This window comes from Abramis brama, assembly GCF_963993115.1.
Source record: "Abramis brama genome assembly, chromosome: 1".
NCBI lineage: Eukaryota > Metazoa > Chordata > Actinopteri > Cypriniformes > Leuciscidae > Abramis > Abramis brama.
The window spans coordinates 28,763,488-28,785,392 of record NC_139963.1 but is presented as its reverse complement, the minus strand read 5'-3'; the positions used below and the strand labels follow the sequence as shown (position 1 = coordinate 28,785,392).

Sequence of the window (21,905 nt, the reverse complement as noted above, 5' to 3'; positions counted from 1 at the left end):
TGAGCTGTCACTAATAATTGTCATTTTATTAACGTTAACAAAAGATTAAATACTAAAACAAATGTATTGTTCATTCTTAATGTAAGTAAATGCATTCATTAAGGTTAACTAATGGGACTTTATTGTGAGGTGTTACTAAAAATATTTTGAAAATGTTTTTTTCTTCATAAAATAAAAATCAATGGGCTTTATATGGATAGAAACATTCTAAAAAATATATTCTGTGATCTGCAGGAGAATTAAAGTCATACAGGTTTGGAATGAGTAAAGCAAGTAATTTATGCTGAGTAAATTATCTCTTGAAGTCGACATGAAATTGTGTTAGGAACCCATTTTACATTTATAATGGGTTTTTTTCCATTGAAATAGCATGCACTGATGAATCTAGCGAGATTATTGTTGTTATTGTTAACTAAAACTATTACCAATCGTTAATTGAAGCAAAGCATCATAAAAAATAAAGTTAATGTACTAAAATGACTAAGATAAAGGGTAGCCTAACTCAAAATATTAATAGGCCTACTATAATAAATAATACTAGAATAACACTGATGGATATTAATCAAAAATAAGACTAGGAATGTGCGTTAAGAAAGTAAATGGAGTAGATTATGATTAGATTTTTCCTTTGGTTTGATGTCATTTCGCAAGGACAGGGAACTCTGTGTTAACCAGCAAACAGAGGAAGGAATTATTTGTTGAATGCTGTTGCCTGTAAAAGACAAGAGGAATGAAATAAAGAGCCAAGAAAGATGACTCAAAGACTGTGGGAAGAGAGTCTGATGAAACGAGTACTTGCTTTGGATAGTGTGAAAGAGGGCTTCTGTTCGAGTCATTTGCATCACTGAGTGGGCTGACTGCTGCTGAATCATACACTTTTCACAATGCCCCTCTTTTTTTTATTTTATAATATCAACCCTCATGAAGTCAGTAGGTATTTTACAGAAGTCTCTGAAGTATTGACAGTCTGGTTTCCACATCCTGTTTCTCGCATTTGCTTATGTTAGGGGCACATCTCAACTTTTGTTCAACATCTATATGTGCAAAAACCGGTAACGAAGTTTTTTTTTTTTTTTTTTTTTTTTTTGACAGGTTTCTTAAAGGATTAGTCCACCAAACAAATCAAATAAAAAATTATCTCCTATTCACTCACCCTTAGATCGTTTTTCATCGCCATACCATGTAAGTGAATGGTGTATGAGGCCGACGTTTTGTGAAGAAGAATGGCAGCCATACAGGTTTGGAGCAAAAACAGAGTGAGTAAATGATGACAGACTTCTTATTTTTAGGTGAACAGTCCCTTTAAAATCGGAAGTTCTTGTGTATTAGGTTTTTTTTAGCAGAAACAGATCTGAGGCAGATGTATTGGTCAGCGGCCACTAGAATGGCACAATAGCTGATTTCTTATTGGACAACCAGGTATTTGATACTCTCTCTCTTGACGTTCTCTCATTCACATTTCCTGTCTCTACCCTTGATCTTTCTCTCTCCCTGTCTTTTCTCAGCCTGTGAGGTTTGAGTGATGATAAGAGACAACTAAGCATTTAACACAGAGCACTATTATTCAACACTACAGCACCTCTTGTGTTTGTATCTGGGCCATATTGCAATAGCCTTGATGGACAGAAGAGGGAGCTATGAGCTAATACAACTTCCCACTGCACTTCTAGACGTGTGCCAAACATAGTGTCATCTCCTATATCATGATATCCACATATGAGCCATTTCTGCTGCTTCTGCACCATTATGCAGTAGCCTATCTATTGTTCTCTGTGCTGTATGGTCAGGCAGCGATGAAAATGCAGACAATGGATTGCAGTCTGAGCGTGAAACATTGGTCCTGATGTACTTTCTGATAATGCTCGGGTGTTTTTTGGGTCATCACTTTGCTATTGACAGAAGCAAACTGTCCTGCACTTCAGGCCACCAGCACACACACACACACACACACACACACACACACACACACACACACACACACACACACACACACACACACACACACACACACACACACAGAATATAAATGTGCTGAGTTCACAGGGACAGACAACAGTCTCCCTCTGCGATTTTTATCTCTAGTCATTTGCAGGACATGGAGACAAGAGTAGGCTATAGTACGGCATGAATAATCTAACGTGCAAAAAGCACGTTGATTGTATGAATCTGCTGTTTGGGTCCTGGAGCAGCACATAAATTGACATCTGCGCACTCATAAAAATAAAGGCTCCAAAAGAGGGTTTTTGCAGCGATGCCGCAGAAGAACCATTTTGGGTCCCCAAATTATCTTTCAACAGTTCTTTAAAGAACCATTTTTTTCTTGGTGTGAAGAACATTTTAATCATCTAAGAAACTTTTTCCACTATAAAGAACTTTTTGTGGAATTGAAAGGTTCTATAGATGTTAAAGGTACTTCAAGGAACCATGCCAATGAAGAACCTTTATAATTAAGAGTGTGTCAGTTGCAACAAACATCTTAAAGGGATAGTTTACCCCAAAAAAGAAAATTCTGTCATCATTTCCATGTTCCATGTTCCATATAAAAGATGTTGTGAGAAATATATCTGGGTTTTCTTCTCCATTTGATGGAAATCAATGGTAAGTAACCATAACTGTTTGGTTGCCAACTTTCTTCAAAATCTTCTTTTGTGTTCTGCAGAAGAAGATAAAGTTATACAAGTTCGGAACAACAAAATGGTGAGTAAATGATTACAGAATGCCCATTTTTGGGTGAACTTATCCTTTAAATAAAAGTAAACAAAACCCTCAGTTATAATTGTAATGGTAGTATCGCTCAAGGTTTTCTTCTTAGCTGAGGCTTTTTTTGTGACCTGCTGCTCATCCTGAACTTTTCCTGAACCTGTGAGGACTAGGGTTGGTTATATCCCAGTGTTCCTCAACAGTGTCCTCTCCTTTTCTCCTTTCATAAGCGCTCACTGGCCTGGAAAGCTCTGATGCTGCAAAAGATACTCTGATAAACACCATGTTGCCTCTGTTGCCATGGTTACTGGCAGTGCATGGGTAGAGATGCTAGTACTACAAGCTATGCAAGTTACAGATACATGTAATGCATTAGAGTAGTGTGTTATGTTTAAGGCTCGCGTGCATTTTGGCACCTTGTTATATTTGGGGGTGTTGTGTAAAATTGGCATATGATTTGGGGTTCTCAAAGTGAGAAGTGGAAAAACTGCTTAGAAAATATCACGTGAGGTCGTTTTATTTCGACTAATGTAAAGCTGACATCCACCACATTGTTCTCGTGCAGTACTTGCTCCAGCTGCAAGTTGTAGGCTACCAAAGCACAGCTGTGTCTTTAAATCCTCATCTTGTGCACAACGATGACATCATCCTCTAAAAACACATTACGTCATCCCTTTCGGGACTCTTCTCATAGCTCCACCCTTTTCTACCCTTGTTTTATTGGCGTTTATCAAAGTAGAAGCTCTCCTCGCCGTTTGTTTTATTGGTGGAGATGTCACCGGTGTCTATTTTATATTGGCTTATTGCATTCATGTCTGTTGCCTCCACCACTGAAAGGGGATTCTCGGCGCAAGACGTGTCGCGGGCAATTTAAAGGCAATTCTGACCTGCAAAAAGCATTTACATGACCGTAGAGCGCGTAATCACAAGATGCGTAATATCGTAGACTCGTAATATTCTGAGAGCTATACGGTTTGTACCACGTGACCGCTGTACCACGCGACCACGCAGATTAATTTTGTAATTAATAGTGAGAAACGTATAAAACCTTACCAGAGGACGCGAGCAGCTCCAAGTAACGTTACAGCATCACTTGTTGTCATCTCTTATTTACGGTAATTACGACATGGTGTGAACGCAGCATGATTTTCCGCAAGCGCTCGTCATACGGATAGCTTTTTATTATTTCATGGCTGGTTATAAAAATAGGCTATGTGATAGATAGGCTATATACAACATCACAAATTATTAGCTTTTTTTATGAGAGGTTGTGGGGTGTCTGAGGCGGCTAAGGAACTTTCTCAAATTCTGTCAAAGTAAGATTATGGGTGTTACAAACAGGCTTATATTTTACTATATCAAATATTGATGTTTTAACTGTAACAGCGTTTAAACCAACATAAGTTATATTAAGTTTATTGAAATTAAATTAAGGTGCGCTAAATATGAAAAGACGTTACGTTTGTCTGAGGAGGAAACCATAGCAACAGTAGACAACTCAGCTCGTGCGCTTTCAGTTCGAAATCTGACGGGAAAATAACAAAACTAACTTACCTCCTAAAAGTTTTAAATATGAATTGTACTTTCGTTTTATCAGGCGTTCAGTTCTTAAGTATTCAAATAGAATTCCAAATAGAGGAGTTATTTTTAATGTAAAAAAACTGCTTCATAGAGTGATTCGTGTTGCTGGAAAATGTTTAGGACAGACAAGTGGACTGACGGATTTCGAAAAGGATTTGCCTATGCAAAATATTATTTTACTCAAACACAGTTATCATAGAATTACCGTTTTAAACCCAATAAAAACCCCTCTTGAGTGACGATGCAATGAGAATCTGAAAAATTAGGTGATAATTGCTAACAAGTGCGGATGGTTTGAGAGGCGCAATACCGAAAGTGACCGGTGGAGGGAGTGGATGTGGCGAGTGGACAGACTGCTCAAGTTCTCAGTGGTACCCTGAGCTGACCATTTGGACCTTTCGCCCATGAATGCTCAAGCATTGCTCTTAAAATAACACGTTTATCTTCTTATGTGAGGTGGCGGATCGTGTATTTCACAGACATGATATCATACAGTAGTAGCCCTAGCAACAGCTCGTGTCTGTGATTACTGTGGTGGTGAAGCAGGCGCGAGTGTTTCTTTAAGAGCCAGCACCTTTACATCGAGAGAGAGGGAGGGGGGAGAGAGAGAGAGAGAGAGAGAGAGAGAGAGAGAGAGAGAGAGAGAGAGAGAGACTGTGGTTAGGTGTAACGTTTGCTTGCTCGGTGCCGTCGTTACATGTGTGAGGAAGAGGGAAGGGGGGAGGCTGATAACTGGGCAAATTCGGCACCCGAAAGCGCTGCGCTCCGATGGGGTCGACGGGGATGAAATGATGATGATGATGTCTAGCGTTTACTCTTCGACGATGACAACGGTGAGCGGTGCATATGTCAGCATCGCATGTATTTTCTTATATATGCATGTTTGTATGTGTGTGATATCGCCCAGCTGTGGAGATGAGGAGGGGGATGGAGGACTTGGGAGGAGGGGGCGAGGCGAAAGGATGGGAGGAAGAGAATAAAATAGCAACATTTGAAGAAATGACACGATGCGTTATTCATAAGACTATAGTTTAAATGTAATCATTTAATTTCGACACGGCATGTCCAGTCGCGTATCTGCAGGAGAGAGACGGCATACATATATATATATATATATATATATATATATATATATATATATATATATATATATATATACATCATGGTGGAGCGAGCGGCAGAGGAATACGTCAACACATATACATTCAGCCTTTTACACTATGAAACTGAGCGTCGTTTGGGCGAAACGGAGCGGTGCTTATTTTTTATCATTCTCTTCATGTTAGTACGGAATAAACAAGATCAGTAGCTTCCAATCACGCACTGGTTTCCCTTAAAACGACACCCGTTTCTTCCTTCCTGCGTTTCGACAACGACCATGGACACACAAAAAGCGCTGCCCGGCTACATGATCGTTACACATCATGAATTTCATTTCCGTATATCATGCGCAACCATTAGCCTGATGACTAATAGGATCTACAAAGCCCATCTAGCAGATATACCAAAGGAATATATATAGGAATATAACCGAACGGAAAATAAAAGCGGTGAGATGTGGTATTAGGAAACGGCTGCTGTCTATATTGAAGGGAATCTGAAATAGGTGTGTGTCGGAGGAAGAGAGAGGGAGGGAAGCAGAGAGACGGATGGACCGACAGACAGAGAGACAAAACAAATGGAATTGGGTGTTGATTTGAATGTTCTGCATGACAGTCGCGGAAACGAGGCTGATACATTGTCTTCATTCGCCTCGACGTCGTTAACATTTAAGACGGAGTATTTAACACGATTTGTGGCCTGTGCGAGGAATCACTGCTCTGTTGATTCTTCCAAATTCCTGTGTCCACATTCACTGGAACAGGACGCTCTTTCATGCTATTCCCAGATTTCTGTAATGGGGAAACCCAATGGTTACAATGTTATTTTTAGTTTGATGCTCCCCAATGTGTCTGCCACCATCTAGTGCTGACTCCTGTGTCGAAGAACCGAGTGATTTCAGTCCATGTCTCTCACTCAGTGCGTTTACATGCACAAGAATATTCTGATGTTAAACAGAATTTGGTCATATTGTGCTAAGGATACGGGTCATGCGAACACTGCCATAGCCAGAATAAGCCGTTTTGATGGTATGTTTGTGTATTAATACGATTTTTGGGTTATATTCAGAATATCCACCGTTACTGAACATTCTTTATGTGCATTTGTCCAGGCAAAGGTATTTCGTGGGGATATTAGATATAAACAGCTAAAAAAAAATGCTGAGACACTGGAGACTCTATTTCTGTTCTTGCAAAGATTTTATGAAATTAAAAGCAACATCATGGCCTATATTTGTAAGAGTCTCATGACCTACATGTTGCAATTCATAGCCTGTGTGTTATTGTTAGGGATATGAATGATATTTCATGAGTTGTTTAAATCACTAAAATGTATGATGGACTATAAATGGCACAAGCAAACAAAAACATGTGCATATCTTATTCATTTCACCCATATGCTGATTACATATAAAAATGAGTAATATGTCAAAAGCTCTGGCACATATGAAAGTCTGTTTTCAAAATAAAGTCTTACACAGAATATGGACCGTATAATCAGGAAGTTACATGTAAATGTTGCACCATCAAGATTGGCCGATGACTTTTAAGCATTAGTGTTTTCCATTCAATGTTTTAATGGGGTCCATATTATAACAATATGTTTTAAAGATTTAAATGACAGCTGATAGTAAACCAACAGCACAGATGCTGTCCTTTCCCAGTGTTACCTGACAGCTTGTATTGCAACATTTAATGCATTGAAAGCATGTTTTATCAGTAATTGCAAGAGTAAGATATCCTAAAAGTTTTCTATCACCTCTTGCTGTCCGAAGGCTTTTTGGTTTTGTTTATTGTGTTATTTTCTCCCTATTTACTGTCTTGTTTTTCCTTTTTTGCTATGTTATCCCTCGAGGTTATCAATAAAAAAACTATTGCAAAATACCAAAAGTAATTTGGGACACTTACTGCTTTGAAAATGAAACATCAACCCATCAGATTTACTTTCTAAGTCTGGTTTACTGAGAGATCGAGAATTCACTGGATTTGATCTATAACGCTTGATTTCTTCATGACTTGCCCAGCTTTGACCATTTGTGCTAATGTCACTCTCCTTTATTTCCCTCTTCAGCTCTCCTTTACTTGAAGTTCGAACCCATTGGGTAGAAGACTCTCCTCCATGCCCACCCTTCCTTTCACCCAATCCAGTCCCTGCGACCCAGCGACTTTCCCCTCCAACTTTCTCCTGCCACTTTTGTTCCACCTGAGACCACACCCTGCTGCTCAACCCAAACACACCCAAGCCACGGATTTTGAACAGCACATACTAAGAGCCAATCAGGAGCCTTGAAGCCATTCAGGAAATAGCAACACAACTCATGAATCTACCTGAGTACTGAGGAAAAATAAAGGAAAAGACAGTGGATAATAAGCTCAAAAAGAAGACCTCTCAGATAAACTGGCAGCACTGGTCCACCCTTGAAGAAGAGCACAGCAATTAGGATATTCCACCAAGAAAGCTTGAATAGAGGGTGAAAACAAACAGACACTAACTGAGGGACAAGATATAGAGGAAAAGTAAGAGAGAACAACTGTACGCATAATATATCTGCAATACTCCACACAACACACATTCCCACACACATTACACGACTGTTACAGCACACATTCTTACCACAGTCCTCACGTTACTCCATCCTAGACATCCGCATATGAATGACAAGTTGTTTTTCTGTTTGCCGTAGGCTCTCTGGCACGCAAATACTGTCAGATTTGCGGTCCCACACAGTGATTCTCTCAAATTCCTCTTTGCAAACTTGTAAGGCCAACACATACACACACTCACCTTTAACCTCCCTCACGCTATCAGATAACAAACTCTCACACCTGTTCACGGCCTCAAGATGATGTGTGAGGTGATGCCCACCATCTCGGAGGACGGGCGGGGTGGTGGTGGAGGAGGCTCGTCCTCTCCTGCCGGAGGCGGTGGGGGTATGGGAGGCGGTGCAGGGGGCATGGGTGGTGGCTATGGGAGCCGAGAGGCCCGTGGTGGAGACGAGGGGGGGAGCACTGGAAATCTGGAGTCTCTAATGGTGAACATGCTGACGGAGCGAGAGCGGCTGCTAGAGAGTCTCCGAGAGACCCAGGACAGTCTCGGCACGGCACAGTTACGTCTGCGAGAGCTGGGTCATGAGAAGGACTCGCTACAGAGACAACTCTCCATCGCACTGCCACAGGTACGCTTAGGGGGTTCTGTATGTGTGTTTAAAACCTTATTTTAAATTGCATGATAAAGATATGTTATGCACCTTGTATCTTAACGTCCAAATTATCATCTTGGCTTTGGAGTAACATGTTTTAAAATAATATCCAGGGTTCAGTGCAGGTTGCATGTAAGCTTAATTGACAGCATTTGTTGGACTGGCATAATGTTGATTACCACAAAAACATAATTTTCTTAAAAAACAAAGCAAAAACCTGGGTTACAGTGAGACACTTAGAATGGAAGCGAACGAGGCCAATCTGTAAACATTAAGAAAAACCTCACTGTTTCAAAAACAATCTGTTTTGACGTGTCAAAGTTTGTGTAAAGTTATATCCATTCTTACAATGTTGTTGCCATGACAGCGCAACAGCATAAAATGACTATAAAAATTGGGATTTAAACAGATTTACATTACTGTTCAAATAATACACACGTTTTAACAGAAGAATTGATGTACATGCTTTTACAAAATGATAACCTCACATTTCTGCTTCAAATTCTTCAAAACTGGCCCCATTGTCTTCCATTGTAAGTTTATCACCGTAACAGAGATTTTTTTTTAGATTAGGGTCAAAATAGTTTTTTTGTGATAATCAATCAACATTATACCACAAATGCTGTCAATTCAGCATAAAGAGTAATTCACCACTGACAAAGCTTTTTATAGAACTTGGCTGTCTATGCAGTAGAAATATGAAGAAAGAAAATTAAATCAGTGCTATATTACTAGAGAAAAAAGAAGAAAAGGGCTGTGATGTCCCCTTTTGCCAAAAACTTAAAACACCCATAATGCACTTTTGATTTTAACACCGCACCTCTTTTGATTCTACTGTCTGTGGGCAGACAGGCAAATTGCAGAAGTTCAACCTGTAGTTTTAACAAAAGCCCCAGCATCCGGCAAACTTTTGCAGACAAATAAATGGGGATATCCTGGGTGCAGGGAACATGGAGAAAGAGTACTGAGTAATGTTCATTTGCATATACTACTGTCCTTGTAACAATACTAGGCTGGTTGAAAATTGGCGAACATATTCTTTAACATGTATTGAACTTGGAATATTCCTGTAAAGGGATAGTTCATCCCAAAATAAAAATTCTGTCATTAATTACTCACCCCCATGTCGTTCCAAACCCTTAAGACTTTAGTTCAATAAATTCCACTAGAAACAAACCTTGTTGTATTATTTTATTTTAATTTAATACTGTGAAGCTGCTTTGATACAATCTGTATTGTGAAAAGCTCTATACAAATATACTTGATTTGATTTGATTTGATTTAGTTCATTTTCGAAAAACAAATGAAGATATTTTTAATGAAATCTGAGAGATTTCTGTCCCTCCATAGACAACTACTCAACTACCACTTTGACGAGTTCATAAAGAGATCGTAAAACTAATCCATATGAATTGAGCGGTTTAGTCCAAATTTTCTGATGAGATATGATTGCTTTATATGATGAACAGATTGAATTTTGTATTTTACTGACATAGACATTGAGCAGCGAAAATAAACAGAAGCTGAACCGAACCTGCTTGACGCACTAGAACAAACCTCTTGCTGAAGCTCAAACAAGCTGCGTAACACGAGAATGAACCTCATTGGTTCGTGCTGAAGCTCAAACGTGCTGCGTAACACGAGAATGAACCTCATTGGTTCTTGCTGAAGCTCAAACGTGCTGCGTAACACGAGAATGAACCTCATTGGTTCTTGCTGAAGATCAAACGTGCTGCGTAAAATGAGAATGAACATCGTTGGTTCTTGCTGAAGCTCAAACGTGCTGCGTAACACGAGAATGAACCTCACTGGTTCTTGCTGAAGCTCAAACAAGCTGCGTAACACGAGAATGAACCTCATTGGTTCTTGCTGAAGCTCAAACGTGCTGCGTAACACGAGAATGAACCTCATTGGTTCTTGCTGAAGCTCAAACGTGCTGCGTAACACGAGAATGAACCTCATTGGTTCTTGCTGAAGCTCAAACGTGCTGCGTAACACGAGAATGAACCTCATTGGTTCTTGCTGAAGATCAAACGTGCTGCGTAACACGAGAATGAACCTCACTGGTTCTTGCTGAAGCTCAAACAAGCTGCGTAACACGAGAATGAACCTCATTGGTTCTTGCTGAAGCTCAAACGTGCTGCGTAACACGAGAATGAACCTCATTGGTTCTTGCTGAAGCTCAAACAAGCTGCGTAACACGAGAATGAACCTCATTGGTTCTTGCTGAAGCTCAAACGTGCTGCGTAACACGAGAATGAACCTCATTGGTTCTTGCTGAAGCTCAAACGTGCTGCGTAACACGAGAATGAACCTCATTGGTTCTTGCTGAAGCTCAAACAAGCTGCGTAACACGAGAATGAACCTCATTGGTTCTTGCTGAAGCTCAAACGTGCTGCGTAACACGAGAATGAACCTCATTGGTTCTTGCTGAAGCTCAAACGTGCTGCGTAACACGAGAATGAACCTCATTGGTTCTTGCTGAAGCTCAAACGTGCTGCGTAACACGAGAATGAACCTCATTGGTTCTTGCTGAAGCTCAAACGTGCTGCGTAACACGAGAATGAACCTCATTGGTTCTTGCTGAAGCTCAAACGTGCTGCATAACACGAGAATGAACCTCATTGGTTCTTGCTGAAGATCAAACGTGCTGCGTAAAATGAGAATGAACATCGTTGGTTCTTGCTGAAGCTCAAACGTGCTGCGTAACACGAGAATGAACCTCATTGGTTCTTGCTGAAGCTCAAACGTGCTGCGTAACACGAGAATGAACCTCATTGGTTCTTGCTGAAGCTCAAACGTGCTGCGTAACACGAGAATGAACCTCATTGGTTCTTGCTGAAGATCAAACGTGCTGCGTAAAATGAGAATGAACATCGTTGGTTCTTGCTGAAGATCAAACGTGCTGCGTAACACGAGAATGAACCTCATTGGTTCTTGCTGAAGCTCAAACGTGCTGCGTAACACGAGAATGAACCTCATTGGTTCTTGCTGAAGATCAAACGTGCTGCGTAAAATGAGAATGAACATCGTTGGTTCTTGCTGAAGATCAAACGTGCTGCGTAACACGAGAATGAACCTCATTGGTTCTTGCTGAAGCTCAAACGTGCTGCGTAACACGAGAATGAACCTCATTGGTTCTTGCTGAAGCTCAAACGTGCTGCGTAACACGAGAATGAACCTCATTGGTTCTTGCTGAAGATCAAACGTGCTGCGTAACACGAGAATGAACCTCATTGGTTCTTGCTGAAGATCAAACGTGCTGCGTAAAATGAGAATGAACATCGTTGGTTCTTGCTGAAGCTCAAACGTGCTGCGTAATACGAGAATGAACCTCATTGGTTCTTGCTGAAGATCAAACGGGTGGGGGGGTGGTTTTACAATCTCTTTATGAACTTTTTGAAGCGTTAAAGTGTCAGTTGCGTAGCTGTCTATGGAGGGACAGAAATCTATGAGATTTCATCAAAAAGATCTTTATTCGTGTTGCGAAGATAAACGAAAGTCTTATGGGTTTGGGACGACATGATGGTGAGTAATTAATTTTGGGTGAGCTATCCCTTTAAGAATTTCTTGTGCTGAATAGTTTGGAAAAACAGGTCATTGAGATGAACTATGTCTTCAGGAAGGATAAGCTGCCAGTGAAGTATAAGTAATGTTACATACAGACAGATTTAAAGAATCTAGAAAGAGATGGTCAGAACTAAGCTTGTGTGGTTTGTATTATTTCCTTTGTCTGAACTGAACAGTCTGTATACCTGTCTGATTTGGCTAACATTCAAGCTAATCTTTATCTTCCAGACTTGTTGGCTGTTCTGGTCCTTTTTGCATCGGGTCTTGAACTGTTTTCTCTCCTCTGATCTAATTTAAGGTGTTCTACATATCTTTTTGAGATTATCTGCTTATCTACAATTAGGGCGCTACTTTTTTTTGTTTTTTGGTTAAGACAATCTTTTGAACAGTCCTGGTTGTTTCATTGGTAGATTTTGTCAATTAATGAGTTTAAACTCTTTAATGACATCATAGCAGCTTAAGGTGATGTAATATGATGGGCATTGCAGTTGTATTTAGGATCAGAACAGTATTAAAATAAATATATATTCACAATTTGCAATTCACTAATGCGTAAACCTAATTCGCAAAATATAAATGTGTGTTCATGAGTTATATTTATATTTAAATAGAAATAGATTGTTGAATCCAGCATTTGCAAATCTTTATACATTTGACTTCACCTTAGATTTGTGTTTAGATGTTTTGAGATTTGTCCCTCTTATTTTCATTCACAAATACATTTCACAAAGTTTGTACTCTCTGCCGATCAGACATTTTACAGTCAGGCCAATCATAGAACAGTTTTGTTCAGCTCTGTAACTCATGTAGTAGCATGTCTTTTTAGGAAGAGTTGTGTTATGTTTAAATGTTACAATTACATGTTAATACTTTTAGTTTTTGCAATTTAAGTCACTTACTACCTCTCTGTAATCCTTGCTGCCTGTTTGTCATATTATAGTGCTAAAGAACATACAGGCACACAATATTCTGCAAGCGGCAACCACTTTTATTTGCAGAAGTGAATCTTTTAAGTAATTTGTGTACAGAATAATGGAGTCACTCTTAATATCCCAAACTCTTTGAACCACACTGTATGAGTTACCTAACCGAGAAAGTAGCTGGTCTTTCTCTGCACACAATGTGGATTTCATTTTTCATCAAATTTGTTGCCACTATGAATTTGGTTGTGATGTCATACGAGTTTTGTTCCTGTGTAACTGTAACATTTCAGCTTTACATCTCGCCCTAAGAGACACAACACGAAACTGCTTGAGTCACAGAGTTGAACATAAATATTGTGATTGACTGCATTCCTAAATGTTTTCTCTATTTGTCATTTTACAGAATATGTCAATCATATTTCCTACTGCATTCGTGTTTTTTCTTTTATCAGTGTAAAATTGAACAAAGTATGTTACTTGTTTTGTTACATTTATGCTACAAATGAAGAAAAAAACTGCAAGGTAATTCATCACCTGTATATACCATTTTGTTTTTGTTTTTTTTCTATTAAATGAATCTTGGTTTAAGAATGGTCAGTTGTTTTAAAATGTAAATAAGACAAAATTACTGATGAACAAAACATTTTTTTTTTTTTTTGTACTTATACATGTACTTATAAAAATGAATTTGTGATTCAAAACCTGTCAGAAAAGTCACAATTCAAAACTGACCCACAAATGTGTGACAATTTGCAAATGCTGATTAAACAATAAATAATTAAAAAAAACATTAAACAATTTGTATACCAAACTAATAATCAATTTTGGAGCCAACTGCCACTGACATGTGGCTTGAAATAGCATGTATCAGAGAGACCCATTTTCTGGGACAATGTATTTAAGGGGCACAGAGAAGAGGGGAATCAATAACCAACACACATACACATACACAAAAACATATGCAAACACTCTCTGAAATAAGCAGACTCATATTCAGAGCAGTGATACATTAAGCAGAGTTCAGTCGGTGCATCCCATCAGCGTTGGGCGTATGAGAGAAAAACGAATCGAGAAATACTGAAAAAAGAGGATGTAAATCCATTGTTGAGGTCCTTTGTGTCAGTGGAACTGTTGTAGGAGTCTGAATGAGAAAAAGAAATAAGGCAGGACATTATCACGCAATTGTGTTTGGCATACTTGTGCCAAACATAATTCTAGTCCAATCTCAGCAAGGTACATTTCCAGAATGCCAAAGTCCTATGGGCCCACTGAGTTACCATCTGTGTACCACTATACCACTCCTAAGCTTAGCCCCCCTACTCCTCCTCCTTTTCCTTTCCTCTCCTAATTCTTGATCCAGCTTCTTTCCCCCTATTTTTGCTTGTTGGCAGAAAGTGAGGCAGTTAGATATAGACGGGATGGATGGAGACATGACCCACCAAATACGTTCATCATGAAGGAAAGGGAACATGATTGACCGATTTGAGCTCAGAAGGAACATGCGACATGATTGGTCTAGAATTGGGCTTTGCTTGGTAAATGCCTTTTGATTGGGGTTTGGTTTGCATTACAGAGTGAATGTGTTTGCTTAGAAAGATTTGGCTCAGATTTACTTTTGTTTATGTCCAAAGACTCGCTGACTTGATTGAACAGGATTTGATTCACTATTAGGTTAAGTTATTGGTGGTTCTTTACTTACAAACATTTGCCATGTCATCTCGCACGCATATTTCAACATTGTCTAATAAAAATCCCAATATCTACTGCGCATTGAAGTAAACGAATACACAAAGTACATACTTCCACGTGCACGTGGCGATTCTATCTACGTAAGACAGGGAAGGCGTGTCATGCGTGATGAAGGCACCCGGTCACATATAGGTAGCTAGAAAAAGATGGTGTGGCTTTAGGCTCGCAGTGGCAGCCATGTGAGGCCATATGTCATCTTACACAACATGGTGCTATGAAGACCTTACACCCGAGAGTTGCTCATCGGAGTGTTCAGAATGTGGACTTTGTCATCTGTTCACACAGAAGCAAAAAAGTAACGGACTCTGATTCAGTCTCACATGTACGCAAACAAGATTTGGCTGTACGATACCAAGATTTTGGCATTTATGAAACCAGCCTCTGTTACAAATCAACAGCCTTAGACAACCGATGAAACGACACTGGGCTGTCAATAAATGAAATTGTTTAATGTTGATAGTTTGTGGTTAATCTCATGTTTTTTAGGTCAATGCATTAACACATTCAGTTGTTGGGATCGGCGATTTGTTTGCAGAATATATGCACATAGAAAAAGAGCAGGTAAAGAGATCAATATATGCAACACTGCTCGTACACATGAGGATATAACAAAAACACGTAACTGTGACAAAACACACGGGAAGTGCAAACAAGCTTTGGTTTCAGTGTAAATGTACAGTAATTGAATAATCTTTTCTACACTTTTGTAACAAAGATTTCTTGCTGCTGTCATCTGATGGTCTTCCCAATGATGGAGAAATAATTTGTACTTGTTAACTTTTGAAGACCTTTAAATTCTCTACACAAAGAGTATAAATTACTACTTCCTATCTGGATTGGTTTATACACATTAATTACATTTATAGATATATAAACTATACTATTAAATAGTTCAAGTATTTAATAAACTATTTAAAAAAATGTTATGTAAAGCAGTGGTTCTCAAACTTTTTGACCTGAGGGCCCTCCATATAGGCCAAGATATTTCCTCTATCATTTCTGTAATTATGACAACGCTACTTGTTTTCAAACCTTTCGTTATTAACCAAAACTGTTGAATGAATTAAACATTCTGTGATTCAAGATTCTGAGTTTTAATAAAAATAATAGTTATTGAGGTGGAAAAGGAAATACAATTTCAGTTTACATCAAGATTTTTTTAGCATTTTGGAGTTTGCTGAGGCCCCGTCCCCTGGATAAGAACAACTGATTTAAAGAATCTCAAATGTCATCCCATGAGATGTTGATTAATTCACATCTCACTGCCTGAACTGTTGAACTGTTGTGTTCATTTGCTTTTGACACAACCACTTGCTTTCATTGAAATTTTTCTTATGTGTAAATATAATTAGGGATTCAGCGATCATGATTTTTCATGGCTGATTCAGATTTTTTTTTACAAGCAACTGGGTCGATTCTGATACTGGTTGCTTTTTCTTTTTTTCTTCTTATTTATATGCTCTATTACAGGCCAAACTGGCCTTAAACGAACAAAAAAATATGTGTTTGGAGCAAAAACCGCCTGTATTCGGGAAAACAGTAGGCGAAAAGTACCCAGATGACCTGCTATTTCCTGCGAGATTCTGAAGTGCACATGTGATGGACACTTTACTATCCCATGAGGCCACGGGAGAGGATTTATGAATGGCAGTTAAGCAACGCAACTGATGCTGGTGGATCACATGACTGTAACAACATGACTGATATAGTATGTCTGAATTTCATTCATACTACATTGAACATAGGCCTACTTTTTTTAATGGTTGTCAAATGTAGTACGTGCTCAGACAGTGTGCGATTTCAGACACACCCTTACGAAAAAGAAGTATACTTCAAGTTCATTTTATGAAGTATTCTTAAGTAATGTTCAAGTATATTTTTAAGTATACTTTATGTAGTAAGTATACTAATATCAATGTGTACTTGTAGTAAACTTGTAAGTGTACTATTTCAATACTGCTTGGGACTAAATTGGCCCACTTTTAGTATATAAAAAGTATACGTTTAAGTGTACTATAAGTGTAAGAGTAGTAAACTACTTGGTTTACTATTTTAATACTAGTAGTACATTTTTAGTTGATGAAAGTACACACTTAAGTGTACTCTCAGTAAACTACTAGTTTAGTAGTTTATACTGCAAGTATACTTGAAAGTTTTCTTTTAAGTGAACATAACATTATACTTATAGTTTACTATTTATATATATTTTTTGCACTTGCAGTATACTACTATGTTCAAATGTAGATATTATTTTTTATACTTGAAAAATACCTTTAACTGTACTTTAATTTTAATAACATTTTATCAGCTTCATGCATAATTTTTTTAACACTTGAATGTCGGTAAGTTTCATAAAGAAAGGCGACATTTTAAACAGAAAAGTTGAGAAAATCACATTTTTGTCAAAGACTACGCCTTGATCCGATTCAGAAACATGATCAAACACAGATGGAGTAGATCGAGTCCAACGGCGCCAAAGCTTCACAGTCGTTTTCTCTTCATGGGTTACGCTTCATTTCATTTGGTAATATTAAGCAGTTTTGATTTACACGCTGTTTAATGTTTGATGATCACGTTATTTTACATTTGAGTGAGCAATCTTCTATCATTGGTTTCAGTTTCTTCTTATCCTGTGTTTTGATCCAGAGATTCTGTACTAGAAGATGTGTCATATAGTGCCCCCTACCGTATAACAGTGAAAACATGGATAACTGGAAAATTCAGTCAATGGTGGGGAAAGAGTAGAATTAGAGTAAATTCCTATACACTACCAGTGGACTAGCCTACACAAAAGTTCAGATATGCAGAATTAGAAATATATCTGTTTTATATCAATATTCTAATCAATATTTTCAAACAATGTAAGTTTCACAAGACTGTATATGAAAAACTATGTAAAGTATATTTAATAGGCTACTCGATCAAAAGAGTTAACACAACTACAAGCCAAGTATACTTTGAATACTTAATTATACTTTTAAGTATATCTCGATCAAAAGATTGAGTACAAGTACAGGCCAAATATACTTGGACTTTTCTCTCAGTATAAGTCAAGTACACTTAAGTGTAATTTAAAGGTATATTTCTGAGAAGTACATAAAGTATATTTTTGAGAAGTATATAAAATGTAGACTGAAAGTACACTTTCTTCTTTTTAGTTTAAAAGAAGTATACTAATAGAACACTTGAATAAACTACTTTTTCATAAGGGCACTCTTACATCTGGTGAAGTCAGCGAATCAGATAAGATCTTGCCAGATGGAGAAAGTGCATTTCAGTTGTGTGTAATGCCTCAGATGGTCAGTGAGTCGTGGGTGGTCCGTGGGCAGGCTGTCTGAAGCCCAGACACAGTGGACACATGTATATGGTGTATGTGTTTATTTCTACATTATGTGTGTGTGGTTTGAGTGATCTGTAAATATATTTCAAGCTGACCACAGCACTGGATACACACTCTGGATTATTTGTGTTGATTGTAAAGAGCCTGTAAAGATCAGAACAGGGCTAATTTTCTGTTGTTGTGTGTGTGTTTGTGTGTGAGCAGGAGTTTGCGGTGTTGACCAAAGAGCTGAATGTATGTCGGGAGCAGCTGCTGGAGAGAGAAGAGGAGATTGCTGAGCTCAAGGCGGAGAGGAACAATACACGGGTCAGTAACCCCATAACCATAATCTGTGTGTGTGAAACAGACATCATATCCTCTCTATATCGCGTGTTTGTGGTTTTCTGTTTAGGGTGTTTGTTTTTGATGAAATGTTTTGGCTGGGGTGCAATATCCTACTCTTGCTGGGACGTTTCCACCCAGGAGGCAAGGGAGGCATTTTTTAAGTGCCTCTTTAAAAATGGAAAAAAATAAAACACTGCAAATATTACAAAATATGCCATTAAAAAGTGTATAAATAATACGTGTATAATCAAAATGTTGACACTGTCCAACAGCGACATGAGCGGTTAAAGTTACGAAGCAGCGTCTCACTTGCCTCTCTTGAGCCCATTGAGTTTTAATGTTTCTTATGGTGGTTAGTTTTGGGATAAATGTAAAAAAAGATGAGAAAACCGGATGAGAAATATACTTTGTTTTAATAAATACAACAATAATTTCACTGTTAATGTAAAAATACAAAGTAGAATTGCTTTGTTTGTTGTTGTTTCAATTTACCACATTTAACGACATGAGGGTGAGTAATTAATGACAGAAATTTCATTTTTGGGTGAACTAACCCTTTAATATTGCTATTGTGTACAAAAGGACGGTTTACTTGTGAAATGAATGTTTTGTCCTGGCCTGGGCAATAATGGTAAAAATATGAAGTAGCTTTTCTGTAGCCAAGACTTTAAGGTGTACACAACCATTCAAAAGTTTATTTTTTTCAGCAAGAATGAATTAAATTGATCAAAAGTGACAGAAACGACTTTATGATGTTACAAAAGATATCTATTTCAAAGAAATCCTGTTTTTTAAAACTTTATTCATCAAAGAATCCTGAAAAAAAGTATTACGATTAAATACATTAATTGCATTTTAAAATATATTAAAATAGAAAACAATGTATTACGTTTTTTTAAAAATAATCTATCACAATATTACTGTTTTTACTTTATTTCTGATCAAATAAATGCAGCATTAGAGACTTCTTTCAAAAACATAAAAATCTTACCGACTCCCAAATTTTGAATGGTTGTGTATGTGACTCTCCTAATCTGATCCTACCCTAGGAAATGTTCACTATAGTAACAAATGGGTAATGACTAGTCCCCGTCTCCCCAATTGAAACTGACTTTCTCTGTTTCTTTCCCGTGCCATCTAGCTCCTGCTGGAGCATCTGGAGTGTCTGGTGTCTCGTCACGAGCGTTCTCTGAGGATGACTGTGGTGAAGAGGCAGGCTCAGTCTCCTGCTGGAGTCTCCAGCGAGGTGGAGGTGCTCAAGGCCCTCAAGTCCCTGTTCGAACACCATAAAGCCCTGGATGAAAAGGTCAGCACCCCTTCCCTACTCTGTCCTGTCCTACACCATGTCGGCATGACGATAAATCCAATCCATCTTAATTTTAGTTTCTGTTTTCATTGTGTTGTGCTGGTTAGTCCTGCTTATGATGAAAACACATTGGTCTGAAGCTCCAAATATGAGCAAAAGCACCATAAAAGTATCACAAAAGTAACCCACATGACTAATGTACAGCATTTAAAGACTTCAAAAACCATAGCTATCAATGAAGCAGGTGAACATGCTCAGATTACACTTTACAAACTCATTAGTTTTTAAGGCCGATATCAATGTGTAAGCTAGACTTCTATAGAATAACTGTGTCTCTTCAAAGAGGTGATTTTTTTTGGACAGGTTCTCCCTGTTGATTCATTGTCTATTGTTCTTCTCTCCCTCAGGTGCGTGAGAGATTGCGTGTGGCTTTAGAGAGAGTCGCTGTTCTAGAGGAAGAGCTGGAATCGTCCACAAATGAGGTGAACATCATACTATCGTGATATATGTTAGTACCCCCTTTTCTCTCAGTATGTGGCACGCTGGTCTTGCATGCTTAGATTTGTTCGTTATGCTTAGGTACTGTCTTTACGGGATCAGATTAAAAGGAGAGAGCGGGGTTTGGACAATGGAAAGGAGGTGAGTCACAACTGTTTGAATCTTGTATTGAATCTTTTCACTGTTCTTTTCCTCATGTTCTCTGTTTTTCACACAGCGGCTCCCGAACGGCCCCTCCTCCATCTTGGATGATGGCGAGATCGACAGACAGAGAGAGGGAGAGATAGAGAGACAGAGAGCAGAGCTTTCACAGTTAAAAGAAAGACTGGCGCTCATGTGCAGACAGGTGAGTGTTGCACTGCTGCCTACAGCGGAAGCATTTTAAGGCATCATAGTAGGCACAATCCTGAGATGACAAAATGATTCAAAAGGAAGCCAAATTTATCCACGTTCTAAGGCAACATCACATGTATCCTTCACAGAGAAGGCAATTTCATAATGCTGTGGTGTCCAACCTACTCAAAAACACTGGTTCCTAGTAATATGGAAGACTTTGACTGTCTGGTTCAGGTGTGTTTAATTGGGGTTGGAGCTAAATTCTGCAGGAAGCAGGATTGGATATATCTGCCATAATGCATTGCATCAAGCTGGGTAAAAAATGATTCCAAGATGGGAGACAAGGCGAGATAATTCGAATCCGTTAGAAATAAAAAAAAGTATTTTATTCAGTGCATTTATTTGTTTTATTATATATTTTATTACTATATCTTGTATACATATTTCATGGTAAAAAATATTATGTTTTTGAAATAAGTCTCTTATGCTCCATGGCTGCATGTATTTGATCAAAAATACAGTAAAAACAATAATATTGAATATATTATTAGAATTTAAAATAACTTTTCTTTTAAATATATTTTAAAATGTAATTTATTCCTGTGATGTCGGCTTCCTGTGATGACGACTGTATTTCAGTGTCACATGATCCTTCAGAAATCATTCTAATATGCTGATTTGATGCTCAAGAAACATTTCTGATTATTATCAAAGTTGAAAACAGTTGTGCTGCTTAATAATTTGTTGAAACTGTAATACAATTTCTTTAGGATTCTTTAATGAATAGAAAGTTCAAAAGAACAGCATTTATTTAAAATAGAAATCTTTTGTTATAAAAGTCTTTAGTGACACTTTGATCAATTTAATTAATTGTTGCTGAATAAAAGTATTAATTTCTTTAAAAAAAAAATTGTGCTATGCACTTTATTTCTTATTAGAGTATTGCAACATGCTAACGGCAACTCTATGGAAATATAAATTATGTGAAAACAAAGTGCACTATTAGTGTGATGTGCAGAGGTCCTTTCTGTGAAGAGCATTGCAACTCAGCAACTTATGAGGATCTGTGATGTTAGGACACTGCCTTCGAAGGCAGTTGGGCTTTGGAACAGAGCTTGTAAGTGTATGTGTGTGATGGAGATATAATGTTCACAGACACAGGAAGGAAATACGGGACAGACGGAGTGGGAGAAGACCTACAGTATGACACACTCTGAGCACTGACACATTTTGGATGAGAAGGTTTCAGTTAGCCTGGCATTCCTATGGTTGCCATAG

The 21,905-nt window shown here is 38.2% G+C and overlaps 1 protein-coding gene across 3 annotated transcripts in view; it reads left to right on the top strand.

Moving 5' to 3' along the window:
- Positions 1-4,950: 4,950 nt before the first annotated feature.
- Positions 4,951-21,905, top strand: part of ppfia3 (PTPRF interacting protein alpha 3) — a 40,574-nt gene continuing 23,619 nt past the window's right edge. The window contains exons 1-7 of one of the 3 annotated variants that reach the window (XM_084124596.1): positions 4,951-5,114; positions 7,453-8,557; positions 18,368-18,469; positions 19,629-19,793; positions 20,201-20,275; positions 20,373-20,432; positions 20,509-20,637. In XM_084124596.1, coding sequence (XP_083980722.1) covers positions 8,225-8,557; positions 18,368-18,469; positions 19,629-19,793; positions 20,201-20,275; positions 20,373-20,432; positions 20,509-20,637 — 864 coding nt within the window. In that variant the 5' untranslated portion in view covers positions 4,951-5,114; positions 7,453-8,224. The remainder of the gene's footprint in view (positions 5,115-7,452; positions 8,558-18,367; positions 18,470-19,628; positions 19,794-20,200; positions 20,276-20,372; positions 20,433-20,508; positions 20,638-21,905) is intronic. The other 2 variants (XM_084124594.1, XM_084124595.1) reach the window with 2 other exon arrangements.